The sequence below is a fragment of the Orbicella franksi genome, chromosome 2 (assembly GCF_964199315.1).
Source record: "Orbicella franksi chromosome 2, jaOrbFran1.1, whole genome shotgun sequence".
NCBI classification, from domain to species: Eukaryota; Metazoa; Cnidaria; class Anthozoa; order Scleractinia; family Merulinidae; genus Orbicella; species Orbicella franksi.
This window is the reverse complement of record NC_138146.1, coordinates 14,322,667-14,337,011: the sequence shown is the minus strand read 5'-3', so window position 1 is coordinate 14,337,011 and position 14,345 is coordinate 14,322,667. Positions and strand designations below refer to the sequence as shown.

Here is a 14,345-nt window from a genome sequence, read left to right as displayed (position 1 = left end):
TTACCAAGCTAACTTGTCGGATGTGCACGATATGAGCAACCAATTTTTAACCTTGTTTAGTTAAACCACTCTTAAACGTAATTATCATGTTAGTGTGAACACGGTATTATAAGTCTATACATAGATACTACGCTTACAATCATTTTTGGGCCTTTCACTCTGATTAGTAATATATGTTTATAATTATTTGTTCACAGAGGACTTCGTTCAACGATGGGGAACTCATTACATACAATCAGCAAAGTTTGGAGGCCAGCTTGAAATTCGTAAAACCATGGATAAGGAGACTGCTCAGTCGAAGACGCACTTTTCAATAATTATGGAAGCCGAATACAAGAGTCTTTTCGCAAGCGTTGGCGCCAGTGCTTCCTACGAACAGGGTTCTGGATTCAATAAGGCAACTCAGACTACGTCCACATCGGTAGTGGCCCAGGGAGGAAGCCATGAAATTGCTTCAATCTTGTCTGATGTATACTCACCGACATTTAAAAACGAATTCAAACACTGGCTAACAAGTATTCCCTCTTACCCTAAGCCTTTCAAGTTTCGCATGAGTCCCATTACTGACCTGGTAAACTTTCGCGCAACCGATCTATTCCCAGAGGAAACGGTTAATTGGGGCTGTGAAGGTTACGTCTCGGCGCTAAAATCAGAGAAAAATGAAGATGGAGAAGAAGTGAAATACTATGAAATTACCGAGGGCGACGAGTTAAAGAAGAAGGTGTACTGCCCCTTTGAGGGGCGTGGTGGCTTGGAGCAGGCAATAAAAAGAAGACGATCGAGTCTTCACAGAGCCATTGAAACTTACATGGAAGAGGTATATATTAAAGTCTTTTTTTTTTTGACATTTCTTGCTCATTGATCTTATATAGTGTATCCATGCATCAGCAAGCATCAAGATACAGATAGCAGCGTCGTATTATGGTGCCAATTCTCAAGCTTTTCATCACATTGGAAAGATCGGACAGCTCCTTCATTAGTTTTTCCAAAGTTTAACGACATCTTAGCTCAAGGAAGAATAATTCCTGAGTAATTCCCCACGGATTTTTTTTCCACAGTTTATTTTTCCCAGTTTGCTTGCCGGCTTGTTTGCTTGCTCAGTTACTTGATTGCTTGCTTGCTTGCTTGCTTGCTTGCTTGCTTGCTTGCTTGCTTGCTTGCTTGCTTGTTTACTTACTTACATAACGACGCTTTTTACTCTATCCATCCGTGCAACCCAAACAGATACCTTGATTGCCTCTCTCATGAACGCCCTTAATGATACTAAAATCCTTAATCTACACTCCGACTGACAAGATGATGAATATGCTAGCCCCTTTACGAGGGAATTTCCCGCAACACTTGACTTACTAGTGCATATTTGACACCAGGGAGTAAATCATTGAAAAATCATCGGAGCTGTGGCTTGGTACATTTCAATTGCAGACATAAACGTTCTAATACTATAACGTAAAGTCTATGTTTGATAAAAAAAATCTTTCTTACGCAGGGCACCATTTCCATCTCGGATTTCAACCTCAAGTGTAATTCTGAACCTGCAACTGAGGTAGCCACCGAGGCGTTGTCAGAGCCATCAAGCCGTGCACTGTTTGCGCCAAATGATAGCTCAGATTCAAAAGAATTGTTAAGAGTCAAAGGTGTACCCACGTGGAAATCATTGATAACAACCAGGATGCCGGTCAAGGTCATAATCGACATGAAAGAAGACTTGAAAGATTCCCAGCACGGAGGCGTGGTGATTCCTAAGAATATGGTGCGACGCATTCGATTCCTTGACAATCGCTGGTTCACTGATGACGAGAAAAAAGTTCTTCACCTTTACAATGGCTTTAACAATGGAGGTAGTGGTGACCCTAAAAACAAGAAAATTTCCGTTCTTGGTCTGGTACTGAGCTTCGATGAAAAGACAGGTCGACTTGTTCTTACTGACAGCGACTTTAAAGCGTCCAAGAAAATCTTCCAAGGTTTAAATTCTAACATGAGGGGCTCTATTATTGGGCAAGTTGAGGCTAATCGTGGAAAAACAGTTAAGCGTCGCTCAAAGTTAATGGATGCCTCCGCTCCTGCTCCCGCTATTAAGACATGTAAAGTTATGTTTTCAAATGCGTTGCGCTTTGATCCAAAAGGAGGAAAATGTCTACATTTCACGGCGATTACAAGTGGAACTATCTATGTGATGTTTGCTGTGTCTCCAGGAAAACCGCATTCGCAGTACACTATTCGAATAGCCAGCGACAGAGTTGATATATACAAGGTAGCGTGAAGTTATTTTGTCGCTCAGTTATTTCAAATTTTAGCTTTAGTCACTTAATTGGTGGAAATATTACATTATTAGATGATTGCAGTTTCTGAATTTGATGTCTTTGATGTCTTGAAGTTAGCATAGGTTGCAAATAGGTTATTACCAATATTTTAATTCGCCAGAAATGGTTAAGCCTTTTTACTAGTATTGTTTGAAAAACAATTTTCTCTCTGCATGCGTTGTCATCGAGTCGGCATTAAGTTTCTTCTTTAGATATTGAAAGAGGTTTCCCTACTCGCTAATCTAACTATTCCACCAAGGAAGGTATTTACAGCGCCGATGAGATTCAATGACGATTAGCATAGTTTTTAAGTTGAACAGTCACCGAAAAGGCAGGCGCAAATTTTGGGGCCGGAGGGGGTATATAGAGGATGGATGCTACAGGGGTGATTACTTTGAATTGAGCAACTCGTTTAGTTTTCAAGCATTTCATATATGTGACATTATCAGTTCTTCCAAAATAGTATATACAAAAACATGTCATTTCAGGGATCGACGTCAAAGATATTCATCGAAGATGAAAGTGCTGTTGGTATTGGTACGGAATCCATACACCAATCCTACTTTGTCTGCGTAACAGAGTCGAAAGAGGCTGTCCGCATCGAATACGGCAAAAGCCAAGGAAGCTCAGATGCTGGGGACGTATTTCTTAGTTTCGGAGACGTCGCAGAAAACGGGTCTGATCCACCACTAAGCGTTCAGTTTTACGCATTCGGTATCGAAGACGTTCCCGCTAAGATAATGGATGCCCATTTGCTGCCAAGAAAACTGACCGATGCAAGTTGTAAGGGCAGCACAAGGGAAGACAATCCAACCGGCTTGTGCGCTGAACAATGCCACTTAAATTGTGATCCAACCGCAGGTAAGATAAAGGTTCATATGTTCCGGTAAGACAAACAAGTTCTATACAAACAGAATCAAATGAAACATGTATGTAAGGCTGTTTCCTATTTTCACTGTTCAAGAGAGTGAATTGAGCTGATGCACCAATCTCAGAGTAAATGTACATGCAATATACTCTGTCGGATCGATCAGAAGTTCTGGGAAATTAATTACTAGCTGATTTCGTGAAGCCTACCTCTGTGCTTCACAAAACGGGCTTGGGCTTCGTGAAACCCTCCTCCTCCCATATTCCTAGGTATCTAAGCTTCACTCTCAGGAGTTCCCTCAACATTAGCATTGGCATTGGCATTGCAACGTTTGATTAATTATCGCAAGAAGAGACGCAATAATCTCTTTAGTTGTGGGGCTAGCTCTGCAAGCGAGAAAAATGAACCGACTTCTACTTTGTGATTGGCCCGCTCGAGATCACCTCCAGTGTCCCTCAATAGTTTCCTTGTGGCATGTAGTGAATCCTTTATTTTCCAAGCTCAGGTTTTATCTTGATGACTGTATAGGTACTTTTCTGTGCTATTATGGACATAGACAGCGTCTCACATAAGAACGCCAGAAAGAAAACTCAACCAATATTGAGCCATCTTTGGCAATAACCCATAAAATTATGATGAAGAATTGGAACTTCAGATGCAATAATGAACAAAGCACAGTACACCAAATATATAAGTTTGTTAAAATAACGATTGAACCTTTAAATATTTCGACAACGCAGTTTGACTTTGTTCTAAGACGTGATGAAAAATATCTCCATAACCATTACAGAGGGTGCAGTACGATGTTTCGAAATCAACCTGAAATCTACCAAGTTTTTGACCGAAAATGTTCAGAAGTATCTTAGCCTCTGCCTGATAATACGGCTCTACACGTTTTCCCCATAAAACAGGTTTGACTGTATCAATAATTTAGCGAAAATGATGATTATATTTTCTTCGAATCTATACTGACCTCGCACCTCACGTCCTGCAGCAAGCGAGCAAATTTCATTGGCTTTTTTAAGCTGTGCTTTCGCTGCCGTATTTTAAACAGCGATGACGACAATCCATTAAAGGGTTTGCGATAGCAATGTTTCAAAGTACTCTAAAATAAGGTTCGTCATTGACACATTGCCTGACATGACAGAAGTTTTACGTCTTTGATTTAGGATGCACAGGGCCAAAGAGTACCCAATGTAAAGCCTGCAGAATGGCCAAGGACATCAACACTGACGAGTGCTTGGATCACTGTCCTGAAAACACCTTCTTGACATCGAAGGGAGTTTGTAAGGGTGAGTCGTAATATAAATGATAGCATTGAAATTATATATGATTTCAGTGTATATTAACCAGTGTTTCCAGAAAGACTTTCCCCTGGTTGGGGTTTGGGGGGGTAGGGGGTGGTACTCCCATGTGAAAGTGGTTGGGTTGCTCGTCTTCTGGTCTTGGGCGTCATTATAAATTTACGTTTGGTCTCACTTGGGGTGCTCAGGACAGAAAGTAAATGCTTTTACACACCAGGGTATCTTTTGCGATTGTATACCAAGAAATCACGAAAACCTCGTAATAGCTTGTTGGTGGTTTAGATGCTAATATAAGTTTTCAATTCCCACCTTAGAAATTTAATTAAATCTTTTTTTTCTTTTTTTTTTTCATTCTCGTTTCAGAATCTTTTGAAATTAACGGAAATGAACTCACAGGCCCAAAGGAGATTGACTTCGACACAGACATGCCTAGAATGTCAGAATTAACAGTGTCATTTTGGGTCCAGTTATCCGGCACCAAGGTCCCCACTCCTGGGATATTTTTCTATTCCGACGCCCGTATTTACCTGGATTTTGTGGAGTACGAACATAGTCCGTCTGGTTTGGCGTTCAGAGTGTGGATGTTTAGGTAAATATCCCTCGCTGTTCATTTACCGACTCTGAAGTAAAGAATGTTTGAGTATATACCGAACCAGTGAAATACCCGGCTACGGTGGTTTGTTCCTAAATACTAAACGCTAAAAATGTTTTCTCTATCATGTCAGAGGTCCCTGTTGGTATATACTAAAACTATTGTTCAAGCTTACCGTCGATCAATAGTGACTTGAAGATTATGTGAACAGTACTGTAGTAAGTTAGCTTAGTGATGCTATAGGTCTAGTTATCTTTGTCATCATATAAGTAATAGTAACTGGAAGGAGTGGAGTAATTTGAAATCGACCTCGCGCTTCGCGCTCGTCCGATTTTGCAATTACTCGCGCGATTACTCCCTAAATTGTACGACACGAGGTCCAGTTGCCAATTAATCGTATCTATAACAAATTTCGGAATTAAAAATGTATTTTGAGAACTTCTTCTGAGCGAAAACGTGTAGCGCTTTTCGTAAGTCAGTTTTCAAAACTGTACAAAACATTACGAAGGAAGCCACTAAAGCGCGCGTAATTGACATGCAAATCACGTGGGTATCGAATTACAAAAAGTTCAAACTGGATACCTAAAATTGGACACCCACGTGATCGTGCGCCGATTACGTGACAAATAGCCGCGTCTTGAACCAGTCACGATCGAGAATTTTGTTATAGATACGATTAAAAAAGTAATACCTGTTGTTGTTGTTTAACAAATTTAGATTCAACCGACAAAATAAAAATGACAGAAGATTGTGAAAAATTTCTTTTGAACTTGATAACGATTTCCCTTCACTGAAAATAAATATCATCTATTTTGTAACTAAGTAGACACTCCTGACTTCTTCCTCGACTCTATTTCGTTCATTAGCGGAGTAACGGCAGAATTCTACTGGCGGTGGCCACAAGAATTCATGGCAAATCCAACCTGGCATTTGCTCTCCACCACATGGTCCGGTATGAACCGCGTGTTACGTGTTTTCGTAGATGGAGAGCGAGAAAGCACTTGGGAGTATTCAGGAGTTCAAAGCTTCTCAGGAGGGGGAAGGTTTGGTCTAGATGTCCCACAAGGAAAGGCGTTTCCAATTCGTGTGACCTCAATCAATATGTGGAATCACGTACTTAGTGACGAAGTAATTACAGCACATGTGAAAAGCTGTGATGCAGCGATCGGAAATATCAAGGAGTGGTACGATGCTTGGCCGATTTTGGAAGAGCAGAGCGCTCTCTACACAAAACCAGCAACATGCTCCGCACCCATTCCGAATCCAAGTTATTCAGAAGGCGTGGCGAGTGAAGACGACTTACATCTGTCCTCAGGAAAGGCACTCTTCACCAAAAACAAGAAAGAAAAGTCTTCAACCAAAGTTGGCAGAAAAACATAATTAATGAAACATCGATTTTGATAAGCTACCATTAAGAGGCCTCCAAAGTTAAATCGTACAATGTAACTGTTAATTAAAGAGTTCAAGATAAATAATAAAATACGAAGAGAGGCAAAACTGTTTTTTGTGTTTTTTTTCCATCTTTTCCGTCCCGAGTTACATTAGCTCACAATCTTTCAATTTTTTGTGACGTACGTTTTACATTTTTTTTTCGGGACATCACACCGTAACAAATGTAATCCAGTTGTCATTTTTTAATTCTGATTCCTGGGCGTGCAGCTGCTTCCTAAAGTCGGCGCTGAAGCGTAGTTTTTAAAATTTTCAAAGGTGCAAGCTATCAAATGTGAGTTATTCCTGCAAGGTCCGAGGATTGGTTTGAGTGTGCGGAAGTTTTGAATTATCGAGGGTTAGAAAAGAGCAGGATAAGAGATAAAATTACAGGGTTCAAAAAAAGTAAATCTAGTGGGAAACAACTTTTGGTTCGAGTTATCTCTTGGTTCAACGGTTCAAGCTTACGAAATAGAGATTCCAGTGTAATTCAGAGATTCCAAGTAAAAGAAGAAAATAACTGTTAGTTTTTCAGGATTTTCACTCAATAAGGGAGAATGGAGTTAAACAATAACAAATATAAAATACAAAGGAAATGTTAAAGATTGAAGTGACTTGATTTTTTCTGAAGCGAAAGGAATCCCGATCTAAGAGTGAAGCTTACGAAACAAGACCGAATAGAAGTTTGGGTATCCACGCATGTTATTGTAAAAATATTTCGGCAGGGTCTTATTTTAACCCTTGAGGTACTGATACGTTTCGACCCTTCAGAGATTTTCTGATTTTGTAGGTTTCTGTATTTTTGAAGCTTTTCAAAATTCTGCTAAACGTTTGTCTGAGAGAATCATTTTAACAAACAGAAGGAAACGTAAGAATTCACGTTCCTCACGTTATTAATCTCATCTGTATTTTCACGGTGCATCGCTTCTTCTATTCTACGCATTCACTTTTCAGTCTCGAAAGCTTACAACTTTCATCCGACATCCTTAGCTTACATGACTGCATATCTAAACTTTTATGAATTTGGATAAAATCCTCCTATAACTGTTCTTTTCTTTTTCTTCATACAAATCTTAAAAATAATCTAAAACTTCGTCATAAGATTAAGATACCTTCCACTGTAAACCACAGGAGGTACTCTTGGGTACAAGAAATCTTCACAACGTAATATGTAAATTGCACAAAACGTCGATTTGAATAAAGAGCATCAGGGTATATTACCCCTAAAGAAGAAATCATAATGTAACATGTCACACTCCAACCATAGCTAGCAGATTTTAACTTTTAGTCTTCTTATGCAATGCATCCCAGCATCTAAACCTCTGTTTGCTGTTGTCCACAACTACAAGTCGACGGCAATATATTGAATTCTTCAGCAATTACTGTAGAAAAATAAGGGAAAGAAGTTTTGAGAAAGAGGTGTTTTGCAAGGTTAAGTACTAACTAAAGGAAATCGAGAAATATTTCGCCAAAGCTGCTCCTCAATGCTGGAGTGAGTATAAATGACATTTAGACACAGCACTACCTTTGTGTCCGCTTAAATGTATAACAGGTTTGATTAAAAGTAACTTTGAGGTAATATATCAAACACGGAAGACCGTGTTAGACCACATTTTCAAAAACCAAGAAGAGAGTCGAAAATGCGGCGCGAAGTTGAGCATTTTTGACGAACTTCGAGGTGTTTGGAAATGTGGTCAAACACTATCTTGAGTGTTTGATATATCTTCTCAATCGAAACTAAAACTAGGGAGAAAACGGAGAAATGAAATCGTAAAAATCTATGCTAATTAAGATTAGACATCCAAACACCGTCACGGTCATGATTTCCTTCGTTTAAACCTGGTGAATTATTAACGAATATTAATTACCTTGCGGAGCTGAATCCTCCCTAGCCGTTACCATTAGTCCAGTATTTCGCCTTTTGTTAAGCTGCTTTGTTATGAAAAAGCACAGTTTGCCACCAACAAGAACGACAAATAGAAACAAGGACAGTGCTACCACAACAGCAACGAACACTGGCGACTGAGAGTCAAACGCGTTGATGGTATTACGCTCAACATCGGTGGACCTCTTTTGACTTTCGGCAGCCTGGAGAGCAAAGGTATTTACGAGTGACTGAATTTCTGTTACGGGACAAAATATGCGTTGAATTTTATATTCTTGGTCGAGAGTCAATTCTGTCACTACGGAGGTGCGCGGCCAGACTTGAACATTTCATTTTAAGGGACTACCTGAAACTGATATGCAACCAGAAGTAAAAGATGAGAGGTGTCTGGTAAGGCTGTTGATTTCTCCAGTGAATATTTCCCACCAGTTATCGAGGGAATACTTTGCTCAAAAAAAGAGTAAAAAAAAAAACGTTGTCTAACATGTTATTGGCATTATTTTGCCCATGAACCATAGTTTTGTTTACACGTGCCGTGATATGACGTCATCCCGGGCTTGAATGGTTAACAGAGCAAATATCACTGTCGACTGATGCCATCATTACCATTGTATTCAGTATTATGAGTTAATGTAGAAGTCTTTTCCTTTCTTTAATGTAAAAACCCTTTTTAGAGTTAAATGAGAAATTTTGTTACTTGGGTAAATAAAAACTATCACGATGAAAGAGTTCTTTTAAGAAATGGTACCCAGTTTTTCCGCTTGGGCTGTCCACGTGACCAAAATCCACCTGACAGGATTGTTTTTTTTCTAAACCTTCTTTTGATTTTCGAAATCAGGAGTGATCTAAAAATAACTTAAAAGGGATTACCTTGAGAATAAGAGATGTATGGGAGATAAACTCTCTTATTCTTCATCCTCTCTTGTCGAATTCCAATTAAACCAACTAGTGATTGCTACTTTACCTTTATGGAAGGCGCGGTGGTCTCATGGTTAGTGCGCTCGTCTCCAGATCGAGCGATCCGGGTTTGAACCCTGGCCGGGACATTGTCTTTGTGTTCTGGGGCAAGACACTTCACTCTCACAGTGCCTCTCTGCACCCAGGTGTATAAATGGGCACCGGCGAACTTAACGCTGGGGCCCTGCGGTGGACTGCCAGCCAATCCAAGGGGGAATAGAAATACTCCTAGTCACTTCATGCTGACAGAAACCGAATTAAGCTCCGGCCTGATGGGCCAATTGGCTCGCATACAGACTTAACTTTATCAAACTACGTTACCTCTATAGCTATTGGTTCAGTATCAGCCACTAAACTAGAGCCGGATGTGTTATAGAATAATTTAAATCCAGAAGTTCATCTCACCTTAGAATCTTTGATGTAATTACTTGTGATTTTAAGCACATCATTGTAACGGAACTTGATCACATTTGATAAACAGTCCGAGATACCCTCCTGAAACACATAGTTCCCATACGCCACTCCGTAGGCTCGGTTATGTGGTATAAAGTTGGCTACTGACATTTGTTGCGTTTTATCCTTCGTCTTCATAGACTCAATTCCAATGAAAATGTCATCTACGAGCACGTCGATTTCTTCTTGGTTTGTCAGCGAGTCGTACATCTCATCACGGTCTTCAAGAGCTACAAAAGATACGTCCGGTTGAATTAACATAACTAAAGATGCAAATTGTGCTTTATAAGAAATCGTAGCCAAAGAGCTCTTTTGCTAGAAATCAGTTGTGCTGTCAGCTTTAAAAAGAATTGAATTAATAGGTCTTTTAAATTAACGGCCTTCGGTTGCTGAAAGAATTTCAATTTAGCGAAAATGAAAGCTCAAAAGCAATACAGATGAACCTGAGATAGTTGAAAAAAAAAATGAATAGCGTGGAGGTGTACGGACAGTCAGGAACTGAACTAATAAGCACTCGTCTTAGCTTCAAGAGGATATTAAAATTCACACGGTATTAATGGTAAAAGTTAACAAACACATTACGCTACACTTTATAATCGCTACATTTATACTATTACCAATTCTTTTCCTATTGCTACAGTTAATGAGAACAGCATGACGTATTCTTACTTGTAATGTTAGCGGCCAAATTGACGGCATCCTGAAAAGCCGGGCTGTCCCTTAAGACGCCAACCTATCATATGCAAGGATTACTCAGTGGTTAGTATAACGAGCAGCCGTGTTGATTAGATTGTTTGCCTAGTTCGGCTTAATTCAAAAGGGCTACGGCTATGTAGATTTGGGGTTAGGTGTTAGGGTGATTTAGCCATGGAACCTAGCATAAACGTTCTTGTTGTCATTTGGAAGAGGGATGAACTTTAATGAAGGCATGGCCGCAATTTCGTATTTCACGTTTTTTCCATTCCATTTAAATGAGACGAGGATTCAATTTCTTTTCTCTTAGCTTCTGTTGCTGGAAAATATCCAAACCCTCGAAAATCAAGCGGGCTGCCCAGACCTAAAATCAATGCAGGACCACCTCCTAGAGGGAAAAAGAGTGGGATTACTACAACATCCCCTTAGGTATAGTACAAAGTTTCAAAGAACAAAATAAAGGCACAAAATTGCCCAACCCGTTTTCCTGTTGTCACGTCATATTTCTCAAGCTTGACATTGGTTAGAGCACTGGTGAGGGTAGCAGTCATCACAGAACAAACAGTGACACCAATCAATATCCACACCAAGGCAAACGACCTGGCAAGAGTAGACTTCGGTGTCTTGTCGCCATAGCTTTATCAACAATTAAAAGAACACGTCAGGTTGTTAGAAGTTTAGAGTGACAAACCCAAACTATCTTCAGCCTAAACTATCAGCTGATTAGTTCTGGGTGTGGTTGCGTGGGGTTGTTTCTGAGGGAAACTCTGGCTTGTATGGGGGAAGAATCATAATTCTCTTCTTTCGTGTTCTCTTCGACATCAGCCTATTTCAGGCTCTTGGTCCCTGAGGACGATCCAAAGCGCGTGCAGGGAGGAGGGGGAGAACGACGAGCGGGGTCTGGGACCTACGGCTCTCTCCTTTCCTCTCCAAGACTCTAATCGTCGCCCGCCCGCTGAAACAGGCTATCTGGACGTTAAAGCGTGTTGTAAACGTTTAGTCGGCTCTCAATTAGAATTGCCCACTTGAAGTTTAGAGCGTCTTTCCAGTTCTCTATCAAGGGATCTATCATCGCCTGCCCGCTTTTTCGATTGTGTCCACTCACCGAGAGCCTGAAACAGGCTATTTGGACGTTAACCGTTTAGTCGGCTCTCAATTAGAATTTTGCGCTAGAACTTTACAGCGTCTTTCCAGTTCTCTATCATGGGATTATTTTCAGCCGAGTGCTAATTCTTTCATTTAGCAAGCTTGCTTAAGATCTTTCTGGGTGAATATTGGACCTTGGTCCGATATTTACTTGTAGTAGTACGGTCTGTGAGCTTAGTTAATAAGGTACGTTAACGAAAAGATGCAGCGTCTTAATCATTACTGTACTTAAGGATGTGCGGCAGTCGAAGCAAAAGTTTTGTAAAAATTCTTTTTTCCGATACACGGTAAGTTTATCCGAAGAACTCCGAGATTGCGTGCTTTTCTGCTTCATGTTTTACAATGAGTAAAAGCTTTGAGATATCCCCAAATTACTCTTTTGTTTGATCTCTTTCGCCCAAGGGTGTTAGCCTTCTCTTCTTTAAAAAAAACACCACATTATAAACAGGAAGCCTTTATCTTAAGGCACGAGACTTCAAATTATCACGCACGGAGAAAAAGAAAGTTATTACTCATGTACAATTGTCACAGGGTGCAGAATCTGTTATAAGTAGAGTAGAAGATTTTATTATTATATATTTACAAAAGCAATGCTTAGAAACTGGAAAGAAAAAAGTCGTTATCATAACAAAACGAGCACAGCCTGGCAACCATTGACAAGAAAATTAGGCTCTGTCTTCTTCTACATACTTCACGGACAAGTAATACAAGGGAAAACTGACTCTATTCCTGATCATGAGCTGTAGGATTAAGTAAAGAAACGACAAGAAACAAACAAGTTATACCACACGTGCTTCATGTGCGTGTTCAAAACTAATTTAGTAGGAGGGTTTTACTCACCCAACGGTTGTTATGGTAACGAATGCCCACCAAAATCCCTCAAAGGCGCCAAGATCAAATCTTGAGGGAAACTGCTCAGGATTGTGGGAAGAGTCCTAACAAAAAGTATCAACATTTAGGGAACAAATTACTTTTGAAAATTCCCGTTAAATATGTAATATACGATACTTGGTAAACATATTAAATGATAGCCGTGTTTACTCTGGGAGAGAGCAATTAGCCAAACGTGTTGAAGTTTACAACATGTGTGATATCATTATGCTCTGTAAATAATAAGTAACGTGATTGCAAGGTACACAACTGAACGTTTTATTCAATGCGGGGGGTGATATTTTCTCTGATTGACGTTTTTAGACACATTTAAACAGGAGGTCCTAACCCTCACCGGGATGTGACGGTCTTTGATAACGCGCTCAATAGAATGAATTTCTCTTTCTTACTGATCTGAAGACGTAACATTAAATCAAGCCTGCGTATGCAAATATGTGTCTGATAAAAGAACTGTAAAGACCTTTTATATATTCACTTGCCGTGATAAAAATGATACGACTATTGTTTATTTATTTATTTAAAGAAAATTTAATTTTTTTTTTTAGTCCATAAGCATTCATTTATGCTTGATCGAGTAAAACTATCGATCAAGGCATTACTTGACCAAGGTATTGTATGGTACGCGCACAAACTCCTATAGAAATTCTTGTCCCTGTGCCGAGAGGTTCCTTAAGATGATCTAAGTCGCCTAAAATTCACGATGAAAACAATGATTGCGATATCGACCTCTATAAAGCTCTTTCGTTAATAAACGTTCAACCTGATCACCGCGCCTCCATTTTTACGCTTCAATTGATTTTAAATAGTTGAACTTTTTTATTGTAAGTCGATAAACTCACCAAGGCCCAGATAAATACACCTGCGACGGACGACATTAAGAACGCCATTAACACCACGGGCCATGTTCCCAACACAGCCTTTAACACCACTTTCCATTCTTTAACGGTGGATTCAGAATGAGAAACAATAAGTACAACACCAGGGGAATCTAATATTTTAATGTAAGGCAAGCTTCCTCCATATTTATCTTCATCGCTGTGTACAGGAATTATCATGTCTGCCAGGCCATGGATAAGTTCACGATGGAGAACCCTAAGATTCGACGCTCTTTTTAGAAAACGGATTTGCGGGATTTTGCCCGCAAATGTTTTGCAACAAATACCAATTGCACGGGTGACCACTTCATGAAAGATGCCTTTCATATCTGGTGTGTGTTCGTTGTCGCCGCTAGTATCGTAAACAAAAGGCGCCGCTTGTAACCAAGAAATTTTAACTTCCTCGGGACAATCATAGCGCCACACCAAACAATCGTCAACGAAGTCTGATGTATCGTTATCCACTGTAGAGCTGACAGTATCATCGCTGGAATTCCGCCCTACCACGGTACGCTCCTGCGACGAACCGTTCAAACTGCGTACCGATCTCTTCTTGAATTCACAACTTGCTTGAGTTGGTTTTGCGACGTCTTCTCCGAGATTTAAATCCATATAGTCCAACTGTCCTGTCACGTTACTGACTCCTTGTAGATTAAAAAGAAACGAGGTGATGACGATGATGTGACCAACTGCGGAAACTTCCAACAAAAGTTGCATTTTTCTTTTAAAACGTTCAAAACAGTTTCAACTAATAAGTTGGATTTCTAAATTTACACGTGGAGAGCGCTTTGGCAGTAAACACTATGGCCTTTTAGCCTCTAATGGTGATCAAGAACAAACTTCAATTAATGTCATCAATAGAAACAATAGAATAACATGTCAGTTATGAAAATAAAACGAAATGCATAAAAATGAGGAATTTTACACTTTTAAATTCATGTTCTGCATTC

The 14,345-nt window shown here is 39.8% G+C and overlaps 2 protein-coding genes across 2 annotated transcripts in view; one reads left to right on the top strand and one right to left on the bottom strand.

The window, feature by feature from the left end:
• LOC145478098 (uncharacterized) overlaps window positions 1-6,461 on the top strand; it is a 16,497-nt gene extending 10,036 nt beyond the window's left edge. The window contains exons 9-14 of the mRNA XM_081456007.1: window positions 198-817; window positions 1,490-2,254; window positions 2,792-3,164; window positions 4,341-4,463; window positions 4,839-5,064; window positions 5,934-6,461. Coding sequence (XP_081312133.1) covers window positions 198-817; window positions 1,490-2,254; window positions 2,792-3,164; window positions 4,341-4,463; window positions 4,839-5,064; window positions 5,934-6,447 — 2,621 coding nt within the window. The 3' untranslated portion in view covers window positions 6,448-6,461. The remainder of the gene's footprint in view (window positions 1-197; window positions 818-1,489; window positions 2,255-2,791; window positions 3,165-4,340; window positions 4,464-4,838; window positions 5,065-5,933) is intronic.
• Window positions 6,462-7,789: 1,328 nt separating this feature from the next.
• On the bottom strand, window positions 7,790-14,345 carry LOC145478106 (uncharacterized). The gene is made up of 7 exons (XM_081456020.1): window positions 13,360-14,345; window positions 12,470-12,564; window positions 10,963-11,119; window positions 10,460-10,523; window positions 9,743-10,020; window positions 8,364-8,583; window positions 7,790-7,877 (listed from the first exon to the last, which is right to left on the bottom strand). Exons 1-7 carry the CDS (start codon window positions 14,110-14,112, stop codon window positions 7,810-7,812), a joined length of 1,635 nt encoding a protein of 544 aa, XP_081312146.1. The 5' UTR covers window positions 14,113-14,345; the 3' UTR covers window positions 7,790-7,809.

What these genes read in the sequence shown, in the direction of transcription:
- LOC145478106 (XM_081456020.1), bottom strand. Translation starts at nt 14,112, where the DNA reads ATGCAACTTTTGTTGGAAGTTTCCGCAGTTGGTCACATCATCGTCATC. An exon ending in GTTACCATAACAACCGTTGG is followed by an intron (nt 11,120 to 12,469) that starts GTGAGTAAAACC and finishes TTGTTGATAAAG; the next exon opens with CTATGGCGACAAGACACCGA. An exon ending in TTTGGCCGCTAACATTACAA is followed by an intron (nt 10,021 to 10,459) that starts GTAAGAATACGT and finishes TATCTTTTGTAG; the next exon opens with CTCTTGAAGACCGTGATGAG.